This window comes from Pelodiscus sinensis, chromosome 1 (genome assembly GCF_052426305.1).
Source record: "Pelodiscus sinensis isolate ZL-2025 chromosome 1, ASM5242630v1, whole genome shotgun sequence".
NCBI lineage: Eukaryota > Metazoa > Chordata > Testudines > Trionychidae > Pelodiscus > Pelodiscus sinensis.
In genome coordinates, this window is record NC_143052.1 from 84,217,230 (window position 1) to 84,241,527 (window position 24,298).

Below are 24,298 nucleotides of genomic sequence, written 5' to 3' on the forward strand. Positions count from 1 at the left end.
GTAGCAGGGGGGTTCTCCAGGAGTGGGGCCAGGAGCACACTGGCTGCTGGCCCCATCCCTGGGAGCTATTGAATAGTTGTATAACTGCTAAAATTTGATGCGGTTATGTGACTGTTCAATTACACGCTATCTAACATTCCTATTCTGTACATTTTGAAGAGGTGGTACTCAGAAAGCTGGTGGAGGTCACGTTCACCAGTCACTTCAGATCAGACATAAAATCATGCACTTATACATCCATTATGAGGCGAGGAACTCTGCATGCAAAGTTAAAATACAAACATGATACACGTTGGTCATCTTAATTTCCTCATTTATTGTACTTTCACTAATGTATATTGCCCACATTGTGTCATTGGGCATCAATGGTAAAAATAAGCCACCAAGTCTTCTCCTACATTACAAATGCTATGTCTGGTGCTAGCTATAGCTTCCTTCTCCTCTTCATCATATTTTACCAAATTACATCAGATCACTGAGGTGAAGTTAAAAATGTTTAACCCTCTTGTTAAGGTAACAATTAGTAAAATTACAGTATTTCTTTTAGGGATGTTAAAGGTTAACATGGTAAGGAATAGGAATTTAGTGTATAGCCATTTAAATGATTACAGGCAGTCCCCGGGTTACATGGACCCGACTTACATCGGATCCCTACATCCAAACAGGGTGAGGCATCCCCGCACTAGCTGCTTCTCCCCAGCAGACCAGGGAGACGCGAAGCTAGTGCCGCGCCCCCTCCCCCCCCAGCAGATCAGGGAGATGCGGAGCGGCTTTTCTCAGCAGACACCTCAGCTTGAGAATAAAGGACTGAGGGAAGTGAGGTGTGGGAGAATAAAACTGAGCTCTGGAGAAATGTTTGGCTAGAGTTTCCCCTACAATATGTACCAGTTCCGACTTACTTACAAATTCAACTTAAGAACAAACCTACAGTCCCTATCTTGTACGTAACCCGGGGACTGCCTGTAATTGATAAGCCTAGGTTAATCCATATGTCTACACGCAACACTCCCCTCCCTCCCACCCTGCTGCCTCTGTATCTGAGACAACTGTGGAGGCAGAGGCAGGAGCTGGCTCTTGGCACGTGCTAGTTCCTGCAGAGCTGCCTTTCCCTCTCTCCCGCCTCCCCCCCACGCCTGCTGCCTGCCACACAGTCAGCAGAGGCAGGCAGGAGGGGGCTGGTTCTCCGGGGGAGCCAGCTGATAGAGGTAGCAGCACGGGGGGCGGGGGGAGAGAGTAGACGCAAGTGGGATGGCAGAGCAGCCTCTGTCCATGGGGAGTGCAGGAGCTCCTGCGAACAGGGGCTGTTTCTGCCCTGCACTACTGCTTCTGTATCCAGTGTGGCAGGTAGGAGCCAGTCTGCATGGTGAGATGTTTTTTTAAACCAGCTCAACATTTCAGACCATCTCCATCTGCCTCCGTGTGCTGCTGTTTCTGATACAGAGGCAGCAGTGTGAGGTACCATGGGGCTCCCTGTGAGTGAGGCTGGGAGCACACTGGCTGCAAGCCCCACCCCTGGGGAGTATTTTAGTTTTTATCCACTTTCCTCTGAAGCATTATGTCTATGAAACATTATGACACTCTTTATTGAATGATGACTTGTCTTATTGTAACTTTTGCAATCCTATGAAGATGACTTTGTAGGGCTAATTGAGTTAGTTGTCTTCAACCTTAATTTTGTATACAAATTGTATTGTATGGTTAATTTTACAGCCTATTCGACACCTGAAATATTCTTCCTTTAAGAAGTCTTTACTGGGCAGTGTGTCTGACAGTGGAACTGTAACGCTGTGGGATGTAAATAGTCAAAATCCATACCATAATTTTGAAAATGCTCACAAAGCTCCAGCCTCGGAAATCTGTTTTTCTCCAGTCAATGAGTTGCTACTTGTAACCATAGGTTTGGATAAAAGGATCATTCTCTATGACACTTCAAGTAAAAAGTAAGGATTATGTATCTTTTGGTAAGCATTTTTATCAGTGGATTGTATGGGAACTTCATTCAGTTCTTTGTAACTTTTAGTGTTTGTTGTAAAGTTAGACCATATTAAGAATGAAAGCTTCTTGATCGAATGCTCTTGAAAAACTGGTTGTACTTCAGTTAGATCCCTTTTTAGGGTATATCCTGATAATTTGTAAGTGTACAAGTATTGCTAAAAGCTTAATCAAATGCCCTCTGAAGTCTACAGGTACATCTCCACTGACTTAAGTAGTATTTGATTAGACCTTAGAACAGAGGTGGGCAAACTTTTTGGCCTGAAGACCACATCTCAGCATAGAAATTGTATGAATGGCCATGAATACTGACAACATTGGAGGTGAGGGCTCTGGCTGGGCTCTGCGGTGGGGCCCAAAATGAGGAGTTCTGGATGCTTGAGGGTACTCCAGGCTGAGACTGAGGGGTTTGGATGGCAGGAGGGGGCTCTCAGTTATGGTTCAGGGGTGCAAGTTCCAGGTAGTGCTTAATTGAAGCAGTTCCTGGAAGCATCGGCCCCTCCTGCTTCCACTTCACATGCAGAGGTGGCCCATGTGGCTCTGCCCATTGCCCCTTTCTCAGGCGCCACTCCTAAATTCCCAGTGCCTACTGTCACCCTGCCAATGGGAGATGTAAAACCGGCACTTGGCTTGCAGTCCGTGTGTGGTGCCCCTTTGCTGCCCTTGCTTTTGGGAGCCATGCGGAGCTGCTGCATACACAGAGCTGAGCAAGGCAGGCTCTTGCTCCCACACCCTGGCTTGAGCACAAGAACAGAGCAAGCTCCTGACTGTTCTTGCTGGCGGGAGCTTGAATACTGGGGTAAAAGATTTGAGGAGCTGCATGCAGCCTGTGGGCTGTAATTTGCCCACCTTTGCCCTAGAAGTACAGATAAATGGTCGATTTTGCCATTGAATTACATAGGTCTTTGTTCTAGTTTGCTGTAATTCTTCAGTGCTGTTTGGAAAGTCTAGTTAAACAAAAATACTGCCTTAAAAAGTCTTTTAAATAATGAATTATAACATCTTTCCATATTTCTCCTATCTCAAGGCTACTGAGAACTCTGGTAGCTGAATCTCCTCTGACAGCAGTGGATTTTATGCCTGATGGCACTACTCTGGCTATTGGCTCTTCTCGTGGAAAAATTTACCATTATGATCTAAGAAAGCTGACGTCACCGGTAAAAACAGTCAGTGCTCACAAAACCTCTGTGAGATGTATACGCCTTCAGTATAGTAGTACTAGTTCAAAGGTAAAACATTTGCTGCTTTGTCACTCGTACTTCTGTTAATAAAAAGGAAACTGGTAACTTGAAGTCTTGTAAAGAAATATGTAGATTGAACTTTCATCGTATTATAGACATGAACATAATGGAGAATCAGATATGTTAACACAGCAAGTGACACTATGGAAAACGAACATTAATTATACACTTTGTTTTAATTTTCTTCTCATTCTTAAGTACAGTTTCAGCAATTTCAGGTAAAAAAATCTGATTGCTACAATTACTATCTTTTGCTTGTTGTCTTGTGTAACAAGTTTGATCTTAAATCCATCTCATGCATAGACAAAATCATAGGACTGGAAGGGACCTCAAATGGTTGTCCAGTCGCCTGCACTCATGTTAGGACCAAACACCATCTAGACCAGAGGTGGTCAATAATTTTTGCAGGTGGGCTACTTCATGAATTTTGGTACATGGTCATGGGATGACTCCTCTCTTGGAAGGGGTGGGGCCTAAGGCGGAATAGACAGAGCTAGGGATTATCCTCCTCTCAGAGTTGTCTGGGGCCAAAAGCTTTGAATTAAAAACACAGCTAAGGACTCACAGCTCCTAGCCCTGCCACGACCCCATTGCCTGGAAGCCACCTGAGATTGCTGTGGCTATTTGAAGGACTTGTGGCTCCAGATGCTCCTGCAGTAACTCCACAACCATGAGCCATTTAAATAGGTTCCTGCTACCTGATCCACCACCTGGACATTCAGTGGCATGTGTGGCAGGATATAAATAGAAAGCAGCAAGATGCAGTCCACAGGCCAGATCAAAGCGTTAGAGGTCCTGATCCGGCCCCCAGGCCACTTCTTGCTGATACCTGAACTAGACTATCCCTGGAAAGTGTTTGTCTAACTTTCTCTTTATGGAATCTCCATCATTGGAAATTTTTATCTCCCTAGTAAGGATGACCTAGGAATCACACTCCCTCACCTCCTAGTATAAATACACCCTTAAACTAGGCTTCAGCAGCCCAGTTTCTCACTGTGACTCTTCTGCAGGAAGCAAGCTCAACAAGCCCTGCTAGAAGTTTTCTCTCCGAGGACCTCTATAGCCAGAAAATATTTGCAGCAATACAAGTCAACATTTTACCAAACAAAATGTTGTTTATTACTCAACAGCAGCAGTGTATTTGAGAAATTAAGTAAACTAACAGAGAAGGGCTAGATTTATTAATCCAATTGAAACTTGATTTGCTCTTTGCAAGTATTGAATAAGAACATAGAATGGTCGTACTGGGTCAGACCAAAGGTTCATCTAGCCCAGTAGCCTGTCTGCCAACAGTGGCCAGCGCCAGGTGCCCCGGAGGGGGTGGACCGAAGACAATGATCAAGCGATTTGTCTCGTGCCATCCATCTCTAGCCCCTGACAAACAGAGGCTAGGGACACCATTCCTACCCTTTGGCTAATAGCCCTTTATGGACCTAACCTCCATTAATTTATCTAGCTTCTCTTTAAACTCTGTTATAGTTCTAGCCTTCACAGCCTCCTCTGGCAAGGAGATCCCCAGGTTGACTATGCGCTGTGTGAAGAAGAACTTTTGCTTATTAGTTTTAAACCTGCTATCCATTAATTTCATTTGGTGTCCTCTAGTCCTTATATTATGGGAATGAATAACTTTTTTTTCTTCACCCTCTCCACACCACTCATGATTTGATATACCTCTATCATATCCCCTCTCAGTCTCCTCTTTTCCAAACTGAAAAGTCCCAGTCGCTTTAGCCTCTCGTCATATGGAACCTGTTCCAAACCCCTAATCATGTTAGTTGCCCTTTTCTGAACCCTTTCCAAGGCCAAAATATCTTTTTTGAGGTGAGGAGACCACATCTGTACACCGTATTCAAGATGTGGGTGTACCATAGTTTTATACAGGGGCAGTAAGATATTCTGTGTTGTATTTTCTATCCTTTCTTAATAATTCCTAACATTCTATTTGCCTTTTTGACCGCAGCAGTAGTTTTACTTAAGCCAAATATCTCTGCTCTTGACCTGACAGAGACAGTGAGCCCTTGCAATATTTTCCTAGTACCTCAGTCCAGAACTTATCTTCTGTTGTGCACTCACACCTGACTGTCCTCTCTCCTGGGATCTTTCATGGTTTTGTGTTCCTTTTGAGCCTGGTCTTAAGAAAATAAACCTGCAACTTAGTCGGAACCAGGCCAGGAGCTTTTCTTTATTAAATGGCTCCTCTATGGTTCCCTTAAGTACCCTCAGTATTCTCTTTGGAAGTGTCTTACCTCTGCCATTGTGCCATTTCCTGTTTGTTTCCCACTAACAGCCTCCTATGATTTAACTCCATGCAGTCAAACAGAGTGATCTCAATAAAGTAAAATGAGGCACATATAACATTCATAGAAATAATGCAGAACTCTCCCACGTAGGCTTAACACCTTAGAGTCCCTGCTTGTAATCAGAAACTGATGCATTATATTTGTTTAGATCAATTTATTGCAATTTAAACATTTTATGAAATGTCTCTATTTTGAACAGGAAGAAAGAGTTTTTTTCCCTTTAAATTGGAGCACTAATAACATCTTACATTTGCTGTTTCTCTTCAGTCTAGCTTTAATAAATGTTCTTCAAATAAACCAGCATCCAAAAGAACAGATGTTAAAGCAAGTAGTAATGTTGGAGGAATTCAGAATACTGCCATAATCAAAAATCTTACTTCCAACACACCAACTACAGTTTCATCCCAGCCCATCTCAACAATTGAGAACAAAGGAGCAGATGCTCAGGACAAAACAGGTAAGAAGTCTGTTTTAAGGAGTGGAAATTATCTGAGTTGTGGGGGAAGATACTTTATGGGCTTTGGCCAGCCCTGTAGTATGAAAGATAGTCATTATGACACTGTGAAATAGTGTGTGTGTGTGTGTGTGTGTGTGTGTAATTGGAGTCAACCATCTTTACTATGAGACTGCATTTTTCTCTTCTTGCAGTTCCCTGTGTCATTCACCACATGTCTTCAAATAATTGCAACAAATCAGGAAGGTATTGACTGACAGCAGCCTAGTTGTTAGATAACTTTAATTCAGTGCCAAGCCAGGTCCATTCTCTGCACTGAGACAGGCATCCTGTGGAAGAAAACTAGTGTGAGATAATGTTAATTAAAGGCTGTATCCTATTGCGTACACACAAGATGGCTAAATTCAGCCCCAGGGGCAATATTAAGTCTAATATTTTGTAATTTTTCAGTGTTTGACTAAACAACTTTAATTTTCTTTTTAACATAGGGGTTTGTAATATTTAGCTGGATACAGAAAAGGACCATTTTTCTCACTGATGTTGTTAGTAATACAGGCAGTATCAAACCCAAAAACAAAAGAATGTCAAAATTTCTAGCTTACTAAAGTCTTGTCTAGACTAACAGTGCATGGCAAGCTGGGTTGTAAATCTACCTCTCACTGTCTGTGTGGACCTTGCTGCTGACTAAAAGTTCACTGTTGTGCTTTGAAACAAGAATAGATCAAAACAAGCCAGGGAATTTTTAATGCACAGCACTAGGGTCCATGTGGACAATTAGTGAGAGATAGATATAGACTAGGGATGTTAAAGATCAGTTAATTGAATAGTTGAGTAACTTCACAAATTCTTATAGGTTAGTTGACTATTCTTATAGGTTAGTTTCACTCCTGAGAAGACTCTTGCCACTCTGTGCTGCTGCCTCTGTATCAGAGGCAGCAGCATGGGGTGCCAGATGGGAACTGGTCCACCAAGGGAGCCAGTTCAAACACCAGCTCCCCTCACGTACCACTGCCTGTCGCCCTCTGCTGCTGCCTCTGATAAAGAGGCAGTGCTGTGGGATGGCAGCAGCCTCTGTCAAGGGTGTGGTCTGAGCTCCCACACCTGGCACGAGTCAGAACTGAGCTGGGCTGCCTGCCCACCCAGTTCCTAATACACTTTAAATGCAGAGCTACGGTGGGGTGGGTCCCAGACCCCTCACAAGCCAAGACTTAGTTGGGCTGCTGGCCAGCCTGCTAAAAAATTTACTGGCAAGTGGGAGGGGGGATTAAATGTAGTCTATAGAATTAACCTGTAAACTTTTGCTTTTTGGTTAATCCAGTTAATTGATTACACTTTTACATCCCTAATATAGACCGTAGCTTGCTGCACATAACTGTCTAGACAAACACACAGTTTTACAGATATGAGGGTATTTTGTTTCTCCATAAGGTTGGTAGCAGCCACAATTTAATCACCTTTGTATAAGCCTTGCATCCTGAAACTGCGTGTGCTTATGATAGAATAGCTGAAGGAACTGAATAAGTCACCTGTGTCTCCTTAAGTCTCTAGTCTGGGTTGTCTTTTACACTGTTTTGCTGTCTGAACATCCACCTGTTCACAAAGCCTTTGACATGCAAATTCATTTCTAGATATATACATGGACATGCTGACAAGTCACCCATGAATTATATACAGGGTAATACCCACAAGTTTAGTCCTAGCTTTGTACCTCACTAGAAATATGTGCTTTGTATTGTCCAGCACATTACTGAACAATGCAGACTCATAAATCCATCATTCCTCAAAGGAAAATGCTATACACACCAGTTTTGTTATTCCAAATGGAGTGTCCCGCAGACTTTAAACCAAACACACTTGTTAAGATAAAGCAATAATTTAAGTTTATAACCGAAAAAGATTAAGTGATGAAAGTCAGGATTGGTTACAAAAGAAAATGAATAATATCCAAGCTAATACCTAACTTAACAAGCTAAGTGAATTTAAAATCAAAGATTTTGTCTCCGATTGTGAAATTTACTGCAGCATAGGCTGATCTCCCTTCAACCTGAGACAACTCACTCTTAGCTGATTTCTTTTGGGAGTTGTTGATGTCATGAACAGAGAGATACAAGGAGAAGAGGTGAAGTCAAGTTTCTTGGCTCTTTTGAATTCAGTATCTTCTGCTGGAAACATATTTGAGTCTTGGTGACACTCAGTCTTTTGTGGACATGAGGTTTGAATAAGCCCTGGGATGAAATTTAAATTAGTTGTTTATATCTCTCCTGCCTTCCTTCTGGAGGATGATTTTTTAAGAAGGCAATAACCATTTAACTCTTGTTTAGGGTGATAGTATGTCTTTGTCTCTTGAAAAACTGGTTTATGGATGTTACCCAGAATTAAAATCTGTTTCAGTGATAAGCATACTGCAGAATCTTACAACTTTGCATATGGTGTTGCCACACACATTTTAATAGTCAGTAGATTGACTTTTCAAAGGATGTATCACAGGTCATGCTTTGTGCAAAATTTACCAGAGCCTTGTAAACGTGATGACCATAATAGTAGACCATCACAGTCCATTTTGTATTGTGATAAAAAATTTAGATGTACCAGTAGACTATTTGGGGTCCGCATGAAATTATAAATACATCATAACGATCAGACTGGGCCAACCTAATAGTCCATCTAATCTAGTATCCGGTCTTCCATCAGTGGCTGGTGCCAGATGATTCACAGGGAATAGCTAGGGCAGTTATCAAATGATCCCACTCCTCCCAGCTTCTGGCAGCGAGTGGTAAAGGGACATGCAGAGCATGGAGTTGGGTCACTGATCATCTTGGCAAATAGCCATTGATGGACTTAACTTCCATGAACTTACCTGATTCATTTTTTGAACTCACTTTTACTTTTTGTCTTCACAACATCCCTGACTTTGTGTGAAAGTACTTCCTTATGTTGGTTTTAAATCCACTGCCTATTTATTTCATTGGTTGACCCCTAGTTCTTGTGTTATGTGAAGGGGTAAAAAAAACAAACAAAAAGCATTTTCTTATCCACTTTTCAATGCCATTCATGATATTTTTAGAACTTTTTCTGATGTGAGCTAAATTGTTTTTCTCTCCTCCTTCCTCTGACTCTAACTAGAAAGATAGCTGGGCAATACAGGATGAGAGTTGAGTTAGTTTAGTTATGTCTCCCAGGAACATCTGGTGATCTTTGCCTTTTTCTCTAGAATCCACATTTTTTTTTTTTAATGTCTGAAGGTAACCAAAATAAAAAAAAATTCTACACATGCTTAAATTTTTTTTTAACTTTTTTGCATGAATAGCGTTAGGCAGTTCAAAGTCATCTTGCTGCCATAGTACATGCAGTGTTTCTTCCTTCCTCTGAGTTTATGCCTCAGGCATGTCCTTTGGCTGAGAGAAGTACTTACCATTAGCTTTTAGAGATGCAGGAAATTCTTTACATTTTTTTTTTCTTTTAAGATGAAGCTTACCACAAAAGTAGTTAATAGATATGCCCTTGTTGTATTTTAACATTGTACACTGCTTTGAAAGAGAAATGCTGTGTTGATTTAGCATCTTCCAATTAGCAACTGGTTTGTAGGACTTCTGAATCATACTCTTCATGGAAGTAAATGACACTGCTCTGTATAACTTCAGCAAAGCCAGCCCTGAAAATATAGTTTCAAGTCTGTTGAGCAAGTTGGGTTTTTAAAGCTCCGATGACACTTCATTAAAAGTATTTTTATACAGTTAAACTTTCCTTTTTAAATAAGTAAAAGTATGTTTAACAACATTTTATTAAGCAATAAGGCATTGCAGTCTATAGGGACGCTGATTAATTAACCCGCTTGAGTATTCAGTGAGGCATGAGGTGAAGTAGAAAGCTTCCTGTGTACCGAAGAAGTGTCACTAATCAACATTACTGCATTGTCTGGAGAGTCCTCACATTCACTTATTATTAAAAGCATTCATCTTTTCTATTTAAATATTTAATTGATTCCTAGCATACAAACAAGACCAATCATAAAAAAGTAATAGTTTTTAAAGAGTACATAATCGAAATTGGCATCTGGGTAATGCTATAAAACTATATATTTTCTTCTATATGAGCCAAGAAACCTGTGCTTAAGTTTTTTTTTAATGGATACTCTTTTGGGTTTTGGTGAAAGTAAAGCTAGTAGGTAGAATAGTATACACTTACCCAGTATTACATGTAGGAAGTACAGCAGAAAGACATATGAAAACTGCTTATCTTTAGAAGTGGGAAGAGATTTCACTATTGGTGGGTCTGTTGGGTTTTTTTTTTTCTGTTCAATCTTTCCTTTCTGCTGTTCTTGACTACCTGTTGGAATTAAAAATAAATCAGATCTTGTCATGGTTCCTTCAAGGTTTACTTTGTGGCTATGACATCCTTTCATTTATCATTGGAGGGTTTTTCATGTTTTGTTCACTTCACAAAAAGATTCCTCAAAGGATTCCTCTGCTGAATCTTTTTCTGTAGATTAAGGAACCCATCCCAATATGGGATGGAAACTTGGTCCTGTACTATCTTAAGAAGCCGCCTTTTGTACTTTTTCTGACTACTGTATCTGTTCACCATTCCACCTAAGAACTCAGCCTTCCTGGTAGACCTCACTTCTGCTGGTAGCGTTGAAAAAATGGGGGTTCTGAAGACATCCTCTCCACTTACCATGTTCTTCAAGGACAAAGTTTCATTGCAACTACATTCTAGACTTCTACCTGAAGTTTCTTCTGAATTCCATGTTAATCAGATTTTTACCTGGCATTTGAAAGAAAACCAGACCAGAAAGGAAATGGTCTTACATTCTCTAGATGCCAGCAAAGTGGACTTCTATTTAGATAGAACCAAGCATTTCATGAAGTCTCCTGGACTCTTTGTGTGAATTGATTGACAGATTCAAATATCTGCAGTTACTTTGCCATAACAAGACATAATTCATTCTGAACATAAGAATGGCCATACTGGGTCATACCAAAGGTCCATCCAGCCCAGTACCCTGTCTCCTGACAGTGGCCAATGCCACATGTCCCAGAGGGAGTGAATCAAACAGGTAATGATTAAGCAATCTCTCTCCTGCCATCCATCTCCACCCTCTGACAAACAGAAGCTAGGGACACTATTCCTTACCCATACTGGCTAAAAGCCATTAATGGACTTAACCTCCATTAACTTACCTAGTTTTCTTTTAAACCTGTTAAAGTCCTAGCCTTCACAACCTCCTCAGGCAAGGAATTCCACTGATTGACTATGCACTGTGTGAAGAAGAAATTCCTTTTATTTGTTTTAAACCTGCTGCCCGTTAGTTTCATTTGGTAGCCCCTAGTTCTTATATTATGGGAACTAGTAAGTAACTTTTCCTTATTCACTTTCTCCACACCATTCATGATTTTATAGACCTCTATCATATCTCCCCTTAGTCTCCTCTTTTCTAAGCCGAAAAGTCTGAGTCTCTTTAATCTCTCCTCATATGGGACCCGTTCCAAACCCCTAATCATTTTAGTTGCCCTTCTCTGAACCTTTTGTAATGCCAGTATATCTTTTTTTGAGATGAGATCATATCTGTACTCAGTATTCCAGATGTGGGCGTACCGTGGGTTTATATAAGGGCAATAAGATATTCTCTGCTTTATTCCCTATCCCTTTTTTAATGATTCCTAACATCCTGATTGCTTTTTTTGACTGCTGCTGCACACTGTGTGGATGTCTTCAGAGAACTATCCACAATGACTCCAAGATCTCTTTCCTGATTAGTTGTGGCTAAATTAGCCCCCATCATATTCTATGTATAGTTGGGGTTATTTTTTCCAAAGTGCATTACTTTACATTTATCCATATAAATGTGGATTTGCCATTTTGTTGCCCAGTCTCTTAGTTTTGTGAAATCTTTTTGAAATTCTTCACAGTCTGCTTTGGTCTTAACTACTTTGAGCAGTTTAGTATCATCTGTGAACTTTGCCACCTCACTGTTTACCCCTTTCTCCAGATCATTTATGAATATGTTGAATAGGATTGGTCCTAGGACTGACCCTGGGGAACACCACTAGTTACCCTTCTCCATTCTGAAAATTTACCATTTATTCCTACCCTGTTTCCTGTCTTTTAACTAGTTCTGAGTCCATGAAAGGATCTTCCCTCTTATCCCATGACAACTTGGGTAAATTAAGAGCCTTTGGTGAGGGACCTTGTCAAAGGCTTTCTGGAAATCTAAGTACACTATATCTACTGGATCCCCCTTATCCACATGCTTGTTGACCCCTTCAAAGAACTCTAATAGATTAGAAGACTCTCAAAGTTCATTCTCCTAGAATGGTAGCCCACTATACAAGGTTCCAGTCTACTTCATTTAACAAAATTCTAGTAATTGATGTTTCGAAGCCATAATCTGGACTTCAACATATACCTTTTATCCAAACATTCTAATTAACTCTTCTAAAGCAGATGCTGTGGCTGGCAATGGAGTCTTCAGTGTTACATCCATCTTTATAACGGGGTACTGCTTGGGATTTGCCTGAAATGCAGCATACGTTAGAATACTATTTGAAGAAAAAGTCATCTGATATCAGTATGTTGACAACCCCTCTTGGGTGTTGTCTTCTGGCAAAACCTGTTATCAGTTCTCTAACAAGAGGTGCTTGCCACTAACGTCAGGGTTCATCAATCTGCTGGTACTCTGTGTCTTCAGTGTGCTTTCACTTACTTGATAATTATTTGGTGCTTCTGAGTCTCCGGCCCCTTCTCTAACCATTTGGGTATGCAGTGGCCTTTGTACTTTTCTCTCATTTACACAATTGCAACATGGGACAAAAGGATACTTCTAGTAACTTGGTAACTTTAATAAAGTCTTTCAACATTAAACTTCTTTCTGTCTGTTTCAAGGCTTTGTCTAATACTGACATCACAGTGCATTACAGTATTTCATCCCTTCACTTTAACATCAGAACATGCTAACATGAAATAGAGCTGGAACTAAGTTAACAAAGCTGCCTGGGCTGTCTGAGGCCTACATCTTGTGTTTAAGTTTAATCCAAAACTTTTGCTATAACACCTTCATTATAACTAACTTATTACCTACAAAATTACAAGGCTACATACAATAGTTACTGACCCTGGAAAGGGGACTATTAGTATTTGCAAGGAGAGCATGATTATTTCTTGTTGACTCATAGATTTGTTTAGCATCTTAAAGCTAAGGTATGTATTAATAATGTGTATTTTGGTGTCTTTATTAGCTACTTGAGTTTTTAGGATGATGATACATGTATTACAAGGGTAGTGTTAATTTTCTGTATTTGATTTCCTATTAAATAAACATCGTAAGCATTGCTCCTTGTTAACTAACTATCCCTTGTTTTAATATATTTCCTTCCACCCCTATAGACTGTTTAAAATATTTATATGATTTATGTTTGTACTGGTGGTGCACATCCATACACTACCTAAATACTTATGATGCACATGAGAAATTTCAACCTGCCTAAGGATAGAAAGGGAACGCTGGTCACTGGCTTCTCCCTGGAGCTGGCCCAGTGTGGGGGAAGGATGCATGCCCTGCCTACTAGCTTCTTCCTTGGGCTGGCCTGTAGCAGAGTGCGCCCATGCACCCGGGCCACTGACTTCTCCCCGGGGTGGTAGGGCATGCACCCCACCCACTGGCTTCTCCCTGCAGGAGCTGGAGGCTTTGAATCCTGCTTGGCTTCTTCCATCCTGCCCACCTGGTGGCGTTGGGTTTTGTTTTGTTTTTACTAATTTCCATTTGTCTTGAATTTGCTTTGACTACATGCATCAAGTAAACAATATATTTCATAGTGTTGCCTGTAAAACCTAGCTTGAAAATTTGTGTCTATTAATAAGACTCTTTGTATAAAAGGAAAATGTCAGCCTATATTTTTTTCTTTCATGTGTATGACTGGTAACTATCTCTTATGGAGGGATGTACAAGCCAAGCTATCAGAGCTGGTTTTCTAATTAGAACTGGTATAGTACAATAAAAATATAGCAAACTTTGTTTTGCTGTTTATTAGGGATTCTGCTGGGATTAATGATCAATTAGAGATTCTGTAAAGCAAGCAGAATCTCTTATGTGATGCAATGAAACAGTAAATACTTAATAGACTGTTTTTGTTATCTGAAGCTTTTCCTCGCAGTGGCAGCATGGATATAATTCTGTCTAAAGAAACAGATCATGGGAAGAATGCTGATATGACTAACTTTAATGATCTTGGACGAGATAGTTTAGGTGACATGTTCTCTCCAGTCAGAGATGGTAAGTTGTTAATATTAAAACTTGCAACTTTAGATAAAATGGAGATGAGATCTTCTTGTGTGGTCTGGGTGGCATTATTTTGTATAGTCTTCTCCTTACAACAAGGTTTAGAGAGCTTAATGCTTTTGGTTTTGTACATATTGCACAGGATCCTATATTTTTGCAGGCTTTGGAAAGTATGTTTTGTTTTTGTTTTGTTTTTAAAGTAGGCAGATGACAAACTTTCATCAGAGCATTTTAAAAAAATGTACGATTTGATTCCAAGAAAATATGTGTCAATGAAAATACTGCAATGGTGGTCATTGAAATACATACTTACCGTCTGAGATGGGCCTGTGGTGCATAGTACAGATACAAATTTTCCCCCAATCCTGGGATCCTGGTTGCACCCCAAACTTTCTCTATAATATGTATTTTTAAAACCTTTTAGAAACAAAAGTGTGAGAGAGACTAACATGATGCTCAAACTACCAGGAGACAAATCAATAAGAAAATAATCAGAAGCATTATTTGTATTAAGTTCTAGGCGCTTATGTTGAGGGTAAGTCTGCTTTCACATTTAGGCCCTGATGCTATAAACACATGCACTAATGTGGACCGCTGCACTTACATGCAGTCTTACAAAACTGCAGATAGCCTCAGATCATTTTTGGGGATTGCAGATTGGATGCAGTTTCAGATTTTGTATCTAGAGACTTGCACATCTGCAAATATCTGCTTTTTGTGAATTGGATACTGATACATGTTTTGTATCTGCATAAGCCTTTCCATGTGAGTGCAAGAATTCATGCTAGCAGATCTCAGTGCAGAAGTAAGAGTTCAGAATACAGAAACTATTCCTGTTTCAAAGTGAAGTGAATTGCTTATTATTAAACTAATGTATTGTTGTAGAATATTGACACAGATGGAATCTTGCACACATTTTAAGTCTACCTTTATTTATTTTTCTCAATATGTAGATGTTGCAGTTTACAAAACAAATGACGAGCTTCCAGGAAAAGGAGATGGTAAGTGCTTTGGCAGTGCATTTCTACTACGGTTTTAAAAAACAAAGAGAAAAGCCTGGTTAGCCAGGTTATTACGTCCGCTTTATGCTGATGTGATTCCATTGAAACCAAATCATCCAGTCAAAAATCAGTGGAACTGCACTGGTATAAAATTGATGCAATAATGTCTGGGTCCAATATGCATAATGTTTGGTGTGCTGTGTAACAGCAAATCATAATTGTTTTAACAAAAGCATGCCTGTAGGTAATCCACAGTGCAGGTTGTAGGTTTGCTCTCCATGTGTGTCTGTTTTTGTTCTGAAGCATTCATCTATATAAGCCAGAAAAGATTTTCTGTACTATAGAAAATCTACTATAAGACGGGTGCATAACTGTCTGGATAACCATTCTCAGAGAGTAGTTATTAATGGTTCACAGTCATGCTGGAAGGGCATAATAAGTGGAGTTCTGCAGGGCCTGTTTTGGGACTGGTTCTGTTGAATATCTTCATCAGTGATTTAGATAATGGCATAGAGAGTACAATTATTAAGTTTGCAAATGATGCCAAACTTGTAGGGGTCAAGTGCTTTGGAGGATAGGGTCAAAATTCAAAATGATCTGGACAAACTAGAGAAATGATCTGAGGTAAACAGGATGAAATTTAATAAGGACAAATGCAAAGTACTCCAAATCCATTTCACACATACAAAATGGGAAGTGACTGTCTAGGAAGGAGTACTGCTGAAAGAGATTTAGGGGTCATAGTGAACAACAAGTTAAATGAGTCAACAGTATGACGCTTGCCAAAAAAAGCAAACACGATTCTGGGATGTATTAACAGGAGTGTTGTGAGCAAGACACGAGAAGTCATTCTTCCGTTCTACTTGTGCTGATTAGGCCTCAGTTGAAATATTGGGTCCAGTTCTGGCACCACATTTCAAGAAAGATGTGGAGAAATTGGAGAAGGTCCAGAGAAGAGCAACCAAATGATTAAAGGTCTAGAAAACCTGACCTGTGAGGGGACTACTGAAAGAATTGGGCTTGTTTAGTTTAGAAAAGAGAAGACTGAGAGAAGACCCGATAGTGGTTTTCAAGTACCTAAAAGGGTGTTACAAGGAGGAGGGAGGAGAATTGTTTTCCTTGGCCTCTGAGGATAAGACAAGAAACAATGGGCTTAAGTTGCATCAAGGGAGGTTTAGGTTGGACATTAGGAAAAACTTCCTAACTATCAGGGTAGTTAAACACTGGAATAAATTGCCTGGGCGGGGGGAGGGAGGGTTGTGGAATCTTCATCACTGGAGATATTTAAGAGCAAGTTAGACAGACATCTGTCAGGGATGACCTAGGCCAGGGCTACTCAACCCATTTGTTAGCAGCCTGCAGTGCAGTTTGGGTTTACACAGGGCTCAACATGTGACCCGTGGGTGGGATCCTTCGAACATGACCTCACTGGGAACACACTTCACAATGGCGAGTCAATATAATGGTCTTATGTTGATATGTGTTTTAGTCCTTAAATTCCTGGACTGTCATTGCTCATTAATAGTGCTGTCACATGGGTGGAAGTCAGGTAAATATTGCATTTTATTAATATCAGCAGAACTGAGTTAAATGGGGCCTGCGTGTTGTGTAGTCTTGCCTTAATTCTTTGAATTCATGCTCATCAGTGTGAAAGAAGCTATTTGCATATATATGCAACCACACTTAAGTTGCAGCCCTCGGCGAGTGCTATGAGTATCATTGTGGCCCCCGGGGCTTCCAAAGTTGAGTAGCTGATCTAGATACTGCTTGGTCCTACCGCGAGGGCAGGAGACTGGAATTGATGACTTCTTGAGGTCCCTTCCAGTCCTATGATTCTATGATTTGTTTTTCTCTTTCAGGTTTGGATTTCCTACCCTACTTTTCTGGTTTGGATTTTCTTCCCCAATTAAACACTGTATTTCCTGTAAAAAGTAACACAGTGAGTGTGTGCATGCAAGGGACACGTTCTAGCCCATTACATGCATTTGTGGGCTCTCCTATTAAAGAAGAAGGTGAGCATCCAAATCAAGATGCTGAAGCTACAAAAATAAATACTGGAAAACAAGAGTCCAGAGAACCCTTCAAACAGGTATTCTACACTAATTCCTCTGAGTGGTTTTGTTATTTTTAAGTGTCTGCCTTTTGCCTTAAATACTGCAATAAGTACTTTTTGCTGATGCAGATTTGTCAAAAATTATTCCAGGCACTATTTATTAAAAGTGCTGCAAAACAGATCTTAGATGTCACAATAACTCTATAGTATTTCTATCGTACTCCAGTTTAGACTATTCAGATTCTTGATCTCTTTAAATGTCTGACTTTTCTCAAAAGTGATTCACAGAAAAATCTTGGTCTTGAGCAATATGAGTTTCTCAAGAATTTGTTGTTGTTATGGGTCGTTAGTCAGTGCTAGATCCAGATGAGAGAGATGTGGTACTAATGCAGCACCTTAGCACTTAGCCAGGATATTTTCATTCACTGGAGCAAGCCATGGCAAGTTCCCCCCTCAATGTTGGGGTTTTCCTTAGCTCTGGGAAGGTCTGTTGCAGCACAAGACTTTTGGGCACAATCTTCTGAGTTTCAAGCAGGTTCTCTGTCTGAGGATGTTTCTGGCATACCTTCGTGAACAAAGGCAGGAAAAACGGAGTGATCTTCAGTGCCAGAGGCCTAAGCACCATCCTAGGAAGAATAAACATATGAGCCTAAGAACTGTGGCTATGTCTAGACTACATTCCTCTGTCGAAAGAGGAGTGCAAATGAAGCGTGGATTTTAGTATCCCATGCTTCATTTGCATACTCGTGTTGGAGAGCTTTTTTGAACGTGAAAGCGCAGTCTAGAGGGGGTTCTTTCGGGGAGGAAAAAACCCTTTTTTGAAAGAACCCTTACTCCTGGAAAAAAATGAGGAGTATGGGTTCTTCTGAAAAGGGGGTGGTTTTTTTCCCTGAAAGAACCCCATCTAGACTGTGCTTCCACTTTCGAAAACCCCTTTTTCGAAAAAGCGCTTGGATGCGAGTATGCAAATGAAACATGGGATATTTAAATCTGCGCTTCATTTGCACTTTCGATTTGCTTCATTTACATTCCTCTTTCGAAAAAGAGGAATGTAGTTTAGACGTGCCTTATGTGATCAAACTATCTCCCATGACCCTATTGAGGCTGAAGGCTCTTTTGGCTTTTCCTATGTTTCTGATACCCTGTTTTTCTCCAGTTATGGCTCATGTGGGACTTGTAAAAGCCTTGCTAGAACATATGGCTGTGCTACTGGCCAGATCTTTCTGAGAGAGTAGTAATTCGTTTACTGGATTTTTTTTTCCTGATGAGAGGAAAATACTGCATTAAACATTAATAGTATCTGTTTTCGTCTACATCTGCAGATAGATACTAGGTTTTAGCATTATAAATTTTGAGGTCATCTTCAAGGATATGCTGTAAAATATTTTATTTACATTTTGGTTTGTATTGTCGTTAGTTCGTCAGATTTTTTTTTAAACACTTTTTTGTTAAAAATGGCAACTCAACAAACTATTTTTCCCCTCTAAAATGTTAGGAACATTTCAGAAAGAGAACTTATCTGTGTAGCCTGATGTGTAGGGCACTCCTGATTTGAAGCAGGTGTTCCACATCCCAAAGGAGTTCCCTAGCCACTAAACTAATGGGTATTCTAGGACTGATATTCTCATTTCTGTGGAAAATGTCAAAGGTCTCAGTTTTCGTCTAATGTGGAACAAAAGCAAATTCCAAACTGTCAGCATTTTTGGGAGTAATGGAATTATTGTTTTCTAGCTAGACCTATTTGTTTCAGCTTTCCAAAAGCAAAAATACATAAGAGGCAATGTAGATGTTAAAACATAAACCATTATTAAATGCAACTGAAGTGTTACAATTACTGCTGTTTTTAATTTGACTTACAAGCTTTCAAAATTGAGCTCATCGAGCGCTGAGTCTGGAAATTCAAATACTTCACCTTTGCCCATTGTAATCAAGTCTCCAGAAGCAAATGAGAGGCTAGGGAAGAATATTCAGGCACTCTTGATGTCCGATTCACCAGTAAATGGTACTACCTCAGCAGGTAAGTCTGTGGTAGTTGTCTGAGTTTGTATCTGGTTACTGTGTGTTAGGATACCTGATGTGGCAAATGTTACAGAAGTGACTTTAGCATTAAAATGGAATTAAAGGGCAAATAGCTGTGTGTGGATCTTTTTGACAGTATGATGAGTATAACTAGAGTAGCTTAGGTATAGGATAAAATATGCAAAAGCGTTTAAGGGCTTGTCTCTATGAACACTTAGTTTGTGGCAAGCTTGGTTGTAAATCTAACCTGCCAAACATTGTGTCCCTGTGTGGACCCTGCTGCTATACACTTAAAGTTCCCTCTTGCATTTTGGTCTATTCACATTTCAAAGTCAGGAACTTGTAGACCAGGTCTACACTGGGGAAAAAAATTGATTTTAAGATAAGCAACTCCAGATTAGATATGTAAACAAAGCTTATTGGATAGTCAATTAGTCGCTTCCCACACAATCCCCCTGTCTCTGTTAGAAAGAGGCAGTGGGAGAGAGGGATGCAGGGGTGCTAAGGGAACCCAGCTTAAAAGCTCCATGGGAGGGGGCAGGGGTGCAGCCGTTGGCTTTCCAACTTTGAAATGTACAAGAGTCCCCTCCGGGGCTCTTGTACGTTTCAAAGTGGAATCACCGCTTGGAGCCTGTGGTCAGCAGGGCTCATGTACATTTCAAAGTGGCGTGTGACACTTCCACCATTGAAATGTGGCACCAGCTGGGTGGTCTCTTGCTACATTTCAAAGCAGAAGTGCCCTTATCGCCTAATCGAATAATTGGTAGAAATTCCATCAACTGTTCGATTAGTTGATTAATTTGAACATCCCTAATCCAGATACAGGAATTGCATAGTTGGAGTCAGTGTACCTTAAATTAAATTTCTGGGTCGGCCCCACTGTAGGACTTCGATGGGAGAAACTTTCCCAAAGACTTCCCTTACTCCTTGTAACCCCATGGAGTATTGGGGTCATCGGGGTATTCTCCGCATTCAATTTCATGGGTGCTTTTGTGAATTCTTCAAGAGACCTTCCGATACCATTAGCAACCTAAGTACAGAGACAGGACTAAGTATTATCTGGGCCATCAGTGATGGGTGTTTCTGTCTAACCTCTTCCTAAAAACTTCCTGTGGTGGAGATTACACAGCCTCCTTGGGTAAATGTTCCAGTATTTACCAGCACTGACAGAAAGCTTTCCGAATGTTTAACGTAAATCTCCCTTGCTGTAATTAAAGCCCCTTACTTTTTGTCCTGTTCTTAGTAGATAAAGAGAACAATTTGTCACCCTCCTCTTTATAACCAATTTCCAGTGCTTAAAGACTGTGATGTCCCCACTTCTCCCCTCCCCCAGTCTCTTCCCCAGACTACACAGGATTTGGGTTTTTTGTTTTTTTGGGGGGGGGGGTCTTTCCTCATAGGTCATGTTTTCTAGACATTTGCTCACTTTTGTTGCCTTCCTCTGGACTTAAGCGTAATGCCCAGAACTAGACACAAAACTTCAGTTGAGGCCGTTGCTGAGTATCTGTGCTGAGTGAAAGAACAACTTCTCAAGTCTTCCTTATCTTACTCCTTCTGATACCTCCCAGAATGTTAGCTTTGTTGACTCACTTAGTTTGTGATCCATCTCTCAAGATAGAGGCTTTATAAAGTAATAGAAGTTTTCTCTTTCTTTCTCCAGATACGCTCTAATACTCTTGTTTTATCTTCTGTAGGTCCGAAGATAACTTCCTCTGTCACTGTGGGAGTTGCTAATTCATTATCTGAAAAAATAGTAGACACTATTGGAAGTAATAGACCAAATGCACCTTTGACATCAGTTCAGATTCATTTCATTCAGAATATGATACAGGAAACACTGGATGATTTCAGGTATGGTATATTTATAAAACATGAATTATTTTATTGACTTGATTTTTTTTTCAAATGGATTTTATAACTTTACATGTATGGTTGAATACAGACTCTGGATGGCAAAACAAATTTCTGTTTTTGATAATCAGAATTCAGTTTTTCAATAAAAGTACAGTATACGTGCTATAGATTTATATTAGGATGTCTGTCGCCTGTCACTGACGCATCAGTGGTTCCAATTCTGCAGACTTGTAAGCCTGTGCATAACTTTATTCATGAGAGTAGACCCATTGATTTCAGTAAGTTGTTGCTACAATGGAGACAACTCACGAGTCAATTTTACAGTTTTCTAAGATTGGTAAATTACATTATTCTTGGGTAAGTTAAAATTTACATGTTCCTTAGTTGACTTTCATAAAATACTAGAACTGGAAGGGACCTTGAGAGGTCATCAAGTTCAATCCCCTTCTTTCACGGCACGACTTTGTGGAGTCTTCTGTTGCTTCTCGTTTGTCCTAGAAATAGGAGTTTGTTTTGGGTACTAACAGTTTTGGGAGACATTTCCCCTTCCTTCCTGAGCCCCAATCTAAGTCATACTGAAAGAAATAAAAAGACTGCTACAGACTTCATTTGCAGTTAATCAGGTTTGATATGGCTCCAGTTAAAATGGGAAAGATAGTTGCCATCTTAACACGTGTGAAATTGTACATTCAAATGGAGACCACTAGAGCATTAATTTTTAATATGATAGGTCAGGTGTTACAAAAGCCCTTAAATAGGTCTCCGTATCTTATACTTTGCCTTCACATCTTCTGCTTTTATATTTGAGCAATCACCACTCTTTTAGCAAGAAAATAAATTGTCCAAAGCAATGCTTTGAGCTTTTCTCAGGATCTAGATAGCTGAAAAGCTATTAGATCAGGTATTCGCAGGATTGAGTGCAGCTCTATGCAAAATGAAGCATGTTGGTTGGCATTCATTTAGTTGTACAGTGCTGTTAAAAGTTTGCTCATTTGATGAAAACAAAATGCCTAATAAAAGCTGAAGGAATGGCATTTTTAACAGTTTAGCTTAAACTACAGGTCTCAGAGGTCTCAGATACATGTTGGTCTGTATCTGCAAAACCATTCATCTGACAAAGTGTTTTTTACACACACAAGCTTATGCCCAAATAAATCTGTTAGTCTTTAAGGTGCCACAGGACTCCTCGTTGTTCAAACTATAGGAACATTCACCATGAGCCTCCTAACTCATTGAATCTTGGGTCCAATGCATTGATTTCATTGGAATTCTAGGTTTTAGAAAGGAGAGGAAAAGAAAACCTAGATGACCTCCTGGATTTCCTTACTTAAAAACAATTGTTCTATACCTCTGTGGTTTTTTTTTTTTTTTTTTTTAACTGCTACTTCCCTGCCTTAAATATGTCTGAAGAGGTCACTCTTCCATTAGGAAACAGAGGAAAAATTTTCTGGTGTGATACTCAGCCCAAGCTTTACTCTTTCTTGCTTTAGGTTTTAACTCAACTTCATATTAAAGGCAACATGCCTTGTTGGTACTAGGTTTCAAACTAGTTAGAATTTGTGAGCTAATGTTGCATCTTCAAGTCCTAGTCTAGACAAGACAAAAATGTGATCCAAACGGTGACTGAGGCGGCAACTGCCTCTTTCATTTTAGTTGTTTGTAACTCAGATAACAATGGTGATACTTCAGATGTGAGCATTGTTAGGTATTTGACAAAGCCTGGAAATGCTGGTTTATGCTACAAAGGATTTGCTGATACAGCTCTGCCTGTTCAGCTATACCAGCAAGGCCTGACAGTGGAGATTCAACATATGCCAGCAAAGGAGTTCATTTGTCAGGGTACAAATATCACCTACTGAGATGGCACAAGCTCTGTTGGGTGCCACACTAGAGAGGTTCAACCTTGGCAGTAACAGGTTGAACCTCTCTAGTGTGGCGTCCTCAGGACCTGATGAGTGCCGAAGCAGAGAATTTGCTGGACCGCAGGAAGTCAATATTGTCTAACACCATTAACTTTACCTAAAGTTTTTCATCTCTCATTTTCAGGAGTTCTCAGAATAACAGAGAGAACCGTCTGGAAGGATTAATTAAGGGCTTGTCTACACTGCAGTTGACCAAAATAGCTATTTTGGAATAATTATTCTGGAATAGTTGTTTTTGTAAAAGCCCCCATGCGACCACTTACTCCAGACTGCTAGTGCCTTTTAAATTAGAAGGCATTCCTATTCCAGAATAAGTGTGCCCACATGGGGACTCATCCCAAAATAATTATTTTGCTAAATTCTCAGGTGAAGATTAGATCCAATTTAACCCCTTCAGAACTCTGCTGGGCTTTTTGTTTTGAAAACTCCCACTAATGGGTAATCAAACATTGAGATACAGTTGAATCAGACCTGTGCAAAGAAGGGCTATTAAGAAACTCAGCTATGATGGGCTGGGTTTTTAACTTTGCATTCCAAAATTTTTGGATGTCTCTGTGGAGTGTCTGTCTCCCCCACTTTTATTCCCATTTTCTCTTGCAAACTAGGCTTTAACCTGAGTAGTATCACCTGGTTTTCCTTGTGGGGTTTTTTTCCCCCAGCCTTCACCAGTATTCTTGTGTTGGCTCTGGGGTTTCTTTACTCTACAGTTCCCATATTTAGGCTGAGTGCGCCTTGTGGCATTCTGTCCAGTCATACATCTCTGATCCGGGGACCTGCATTGTGTTGATTTTTATTTTTTTAAACTTGTGGTTTGTTGTTTTTTGTTTTTTTGTTTTTTTTACATACTCCCTAAAATCTTAGGTTATTTTGTCTCTTTAAAAAATCATTTTATATTAGTTCTATAGGCTGTTATACAAAACAGAGGTTTGGCACTGATTTCTATATTGATTTATGTTGGAAAAAAAATGCAGACCAGTTCTATAGGTGAAAATGAATTTCACACTTTTGCTCCTAAGTAGAAATGTTACAATTTTTTTGTTCTTGTGATAACTTTTTTGTCTGTTTTCTATTAAACAACATTATATAATAGATCGCTTTTGTTGTTGTTAAAACACATTCCGGTGTCTGACAGAACTATCATTTTGTTATTAGCAAAATCTATTTATACTATGACACTGAGCTCTTCT

At 40.0% G+C, this 24,298-nt stretch overlaps 1 protein-coding gene across 3 annotated transcripts in view; it reads left to right on the forward strand.

Annotated features, from left to right (window-relative positions):
• The window catches only part of NEDD1 (NEDD1 gamma-tubulin ring complex targeting factor), a 45,846-nt gene that overhangs the window by 15,753 nt on the left and 5,795 nt on the right, over positions 1–24,298 (forward strand). For all 3 annotated transcript variants that reach the window (XM_006118281.5, XM_075933837.2, XM_006118280.5), the window contains exons 6-13: positions 1,711–1,940; positions 3,020–3,221; positions 5,801–5,990; positions 14,125–14,256; positions 15,216–15,263; positions 17,123–17,352; positions 19,177–19,333; positions 21,030–21,186. In XM_006118281.5, the coding sequence (XP_006118343.3) occupies positions 1,711–1,940; positions 3,020–3,221; positions 5,801–5,990; positions 14,125–14,256; positions 15,216–15,263; positions 17,123–17,352; positions 19,177–19,333; positions 21,030–21,186 (1,346 nt within the window). The remainder of the gene's footprint in view (positions 1–1,710; positions 1,941–3,019; positions 3,222–5,800; positions 5,991–14,124; positions 14,257–15,215; positions 15,264–17,122; positions 17,353–19,176; positions 19,334–21,029; positions 21,187–24,298) is intronic.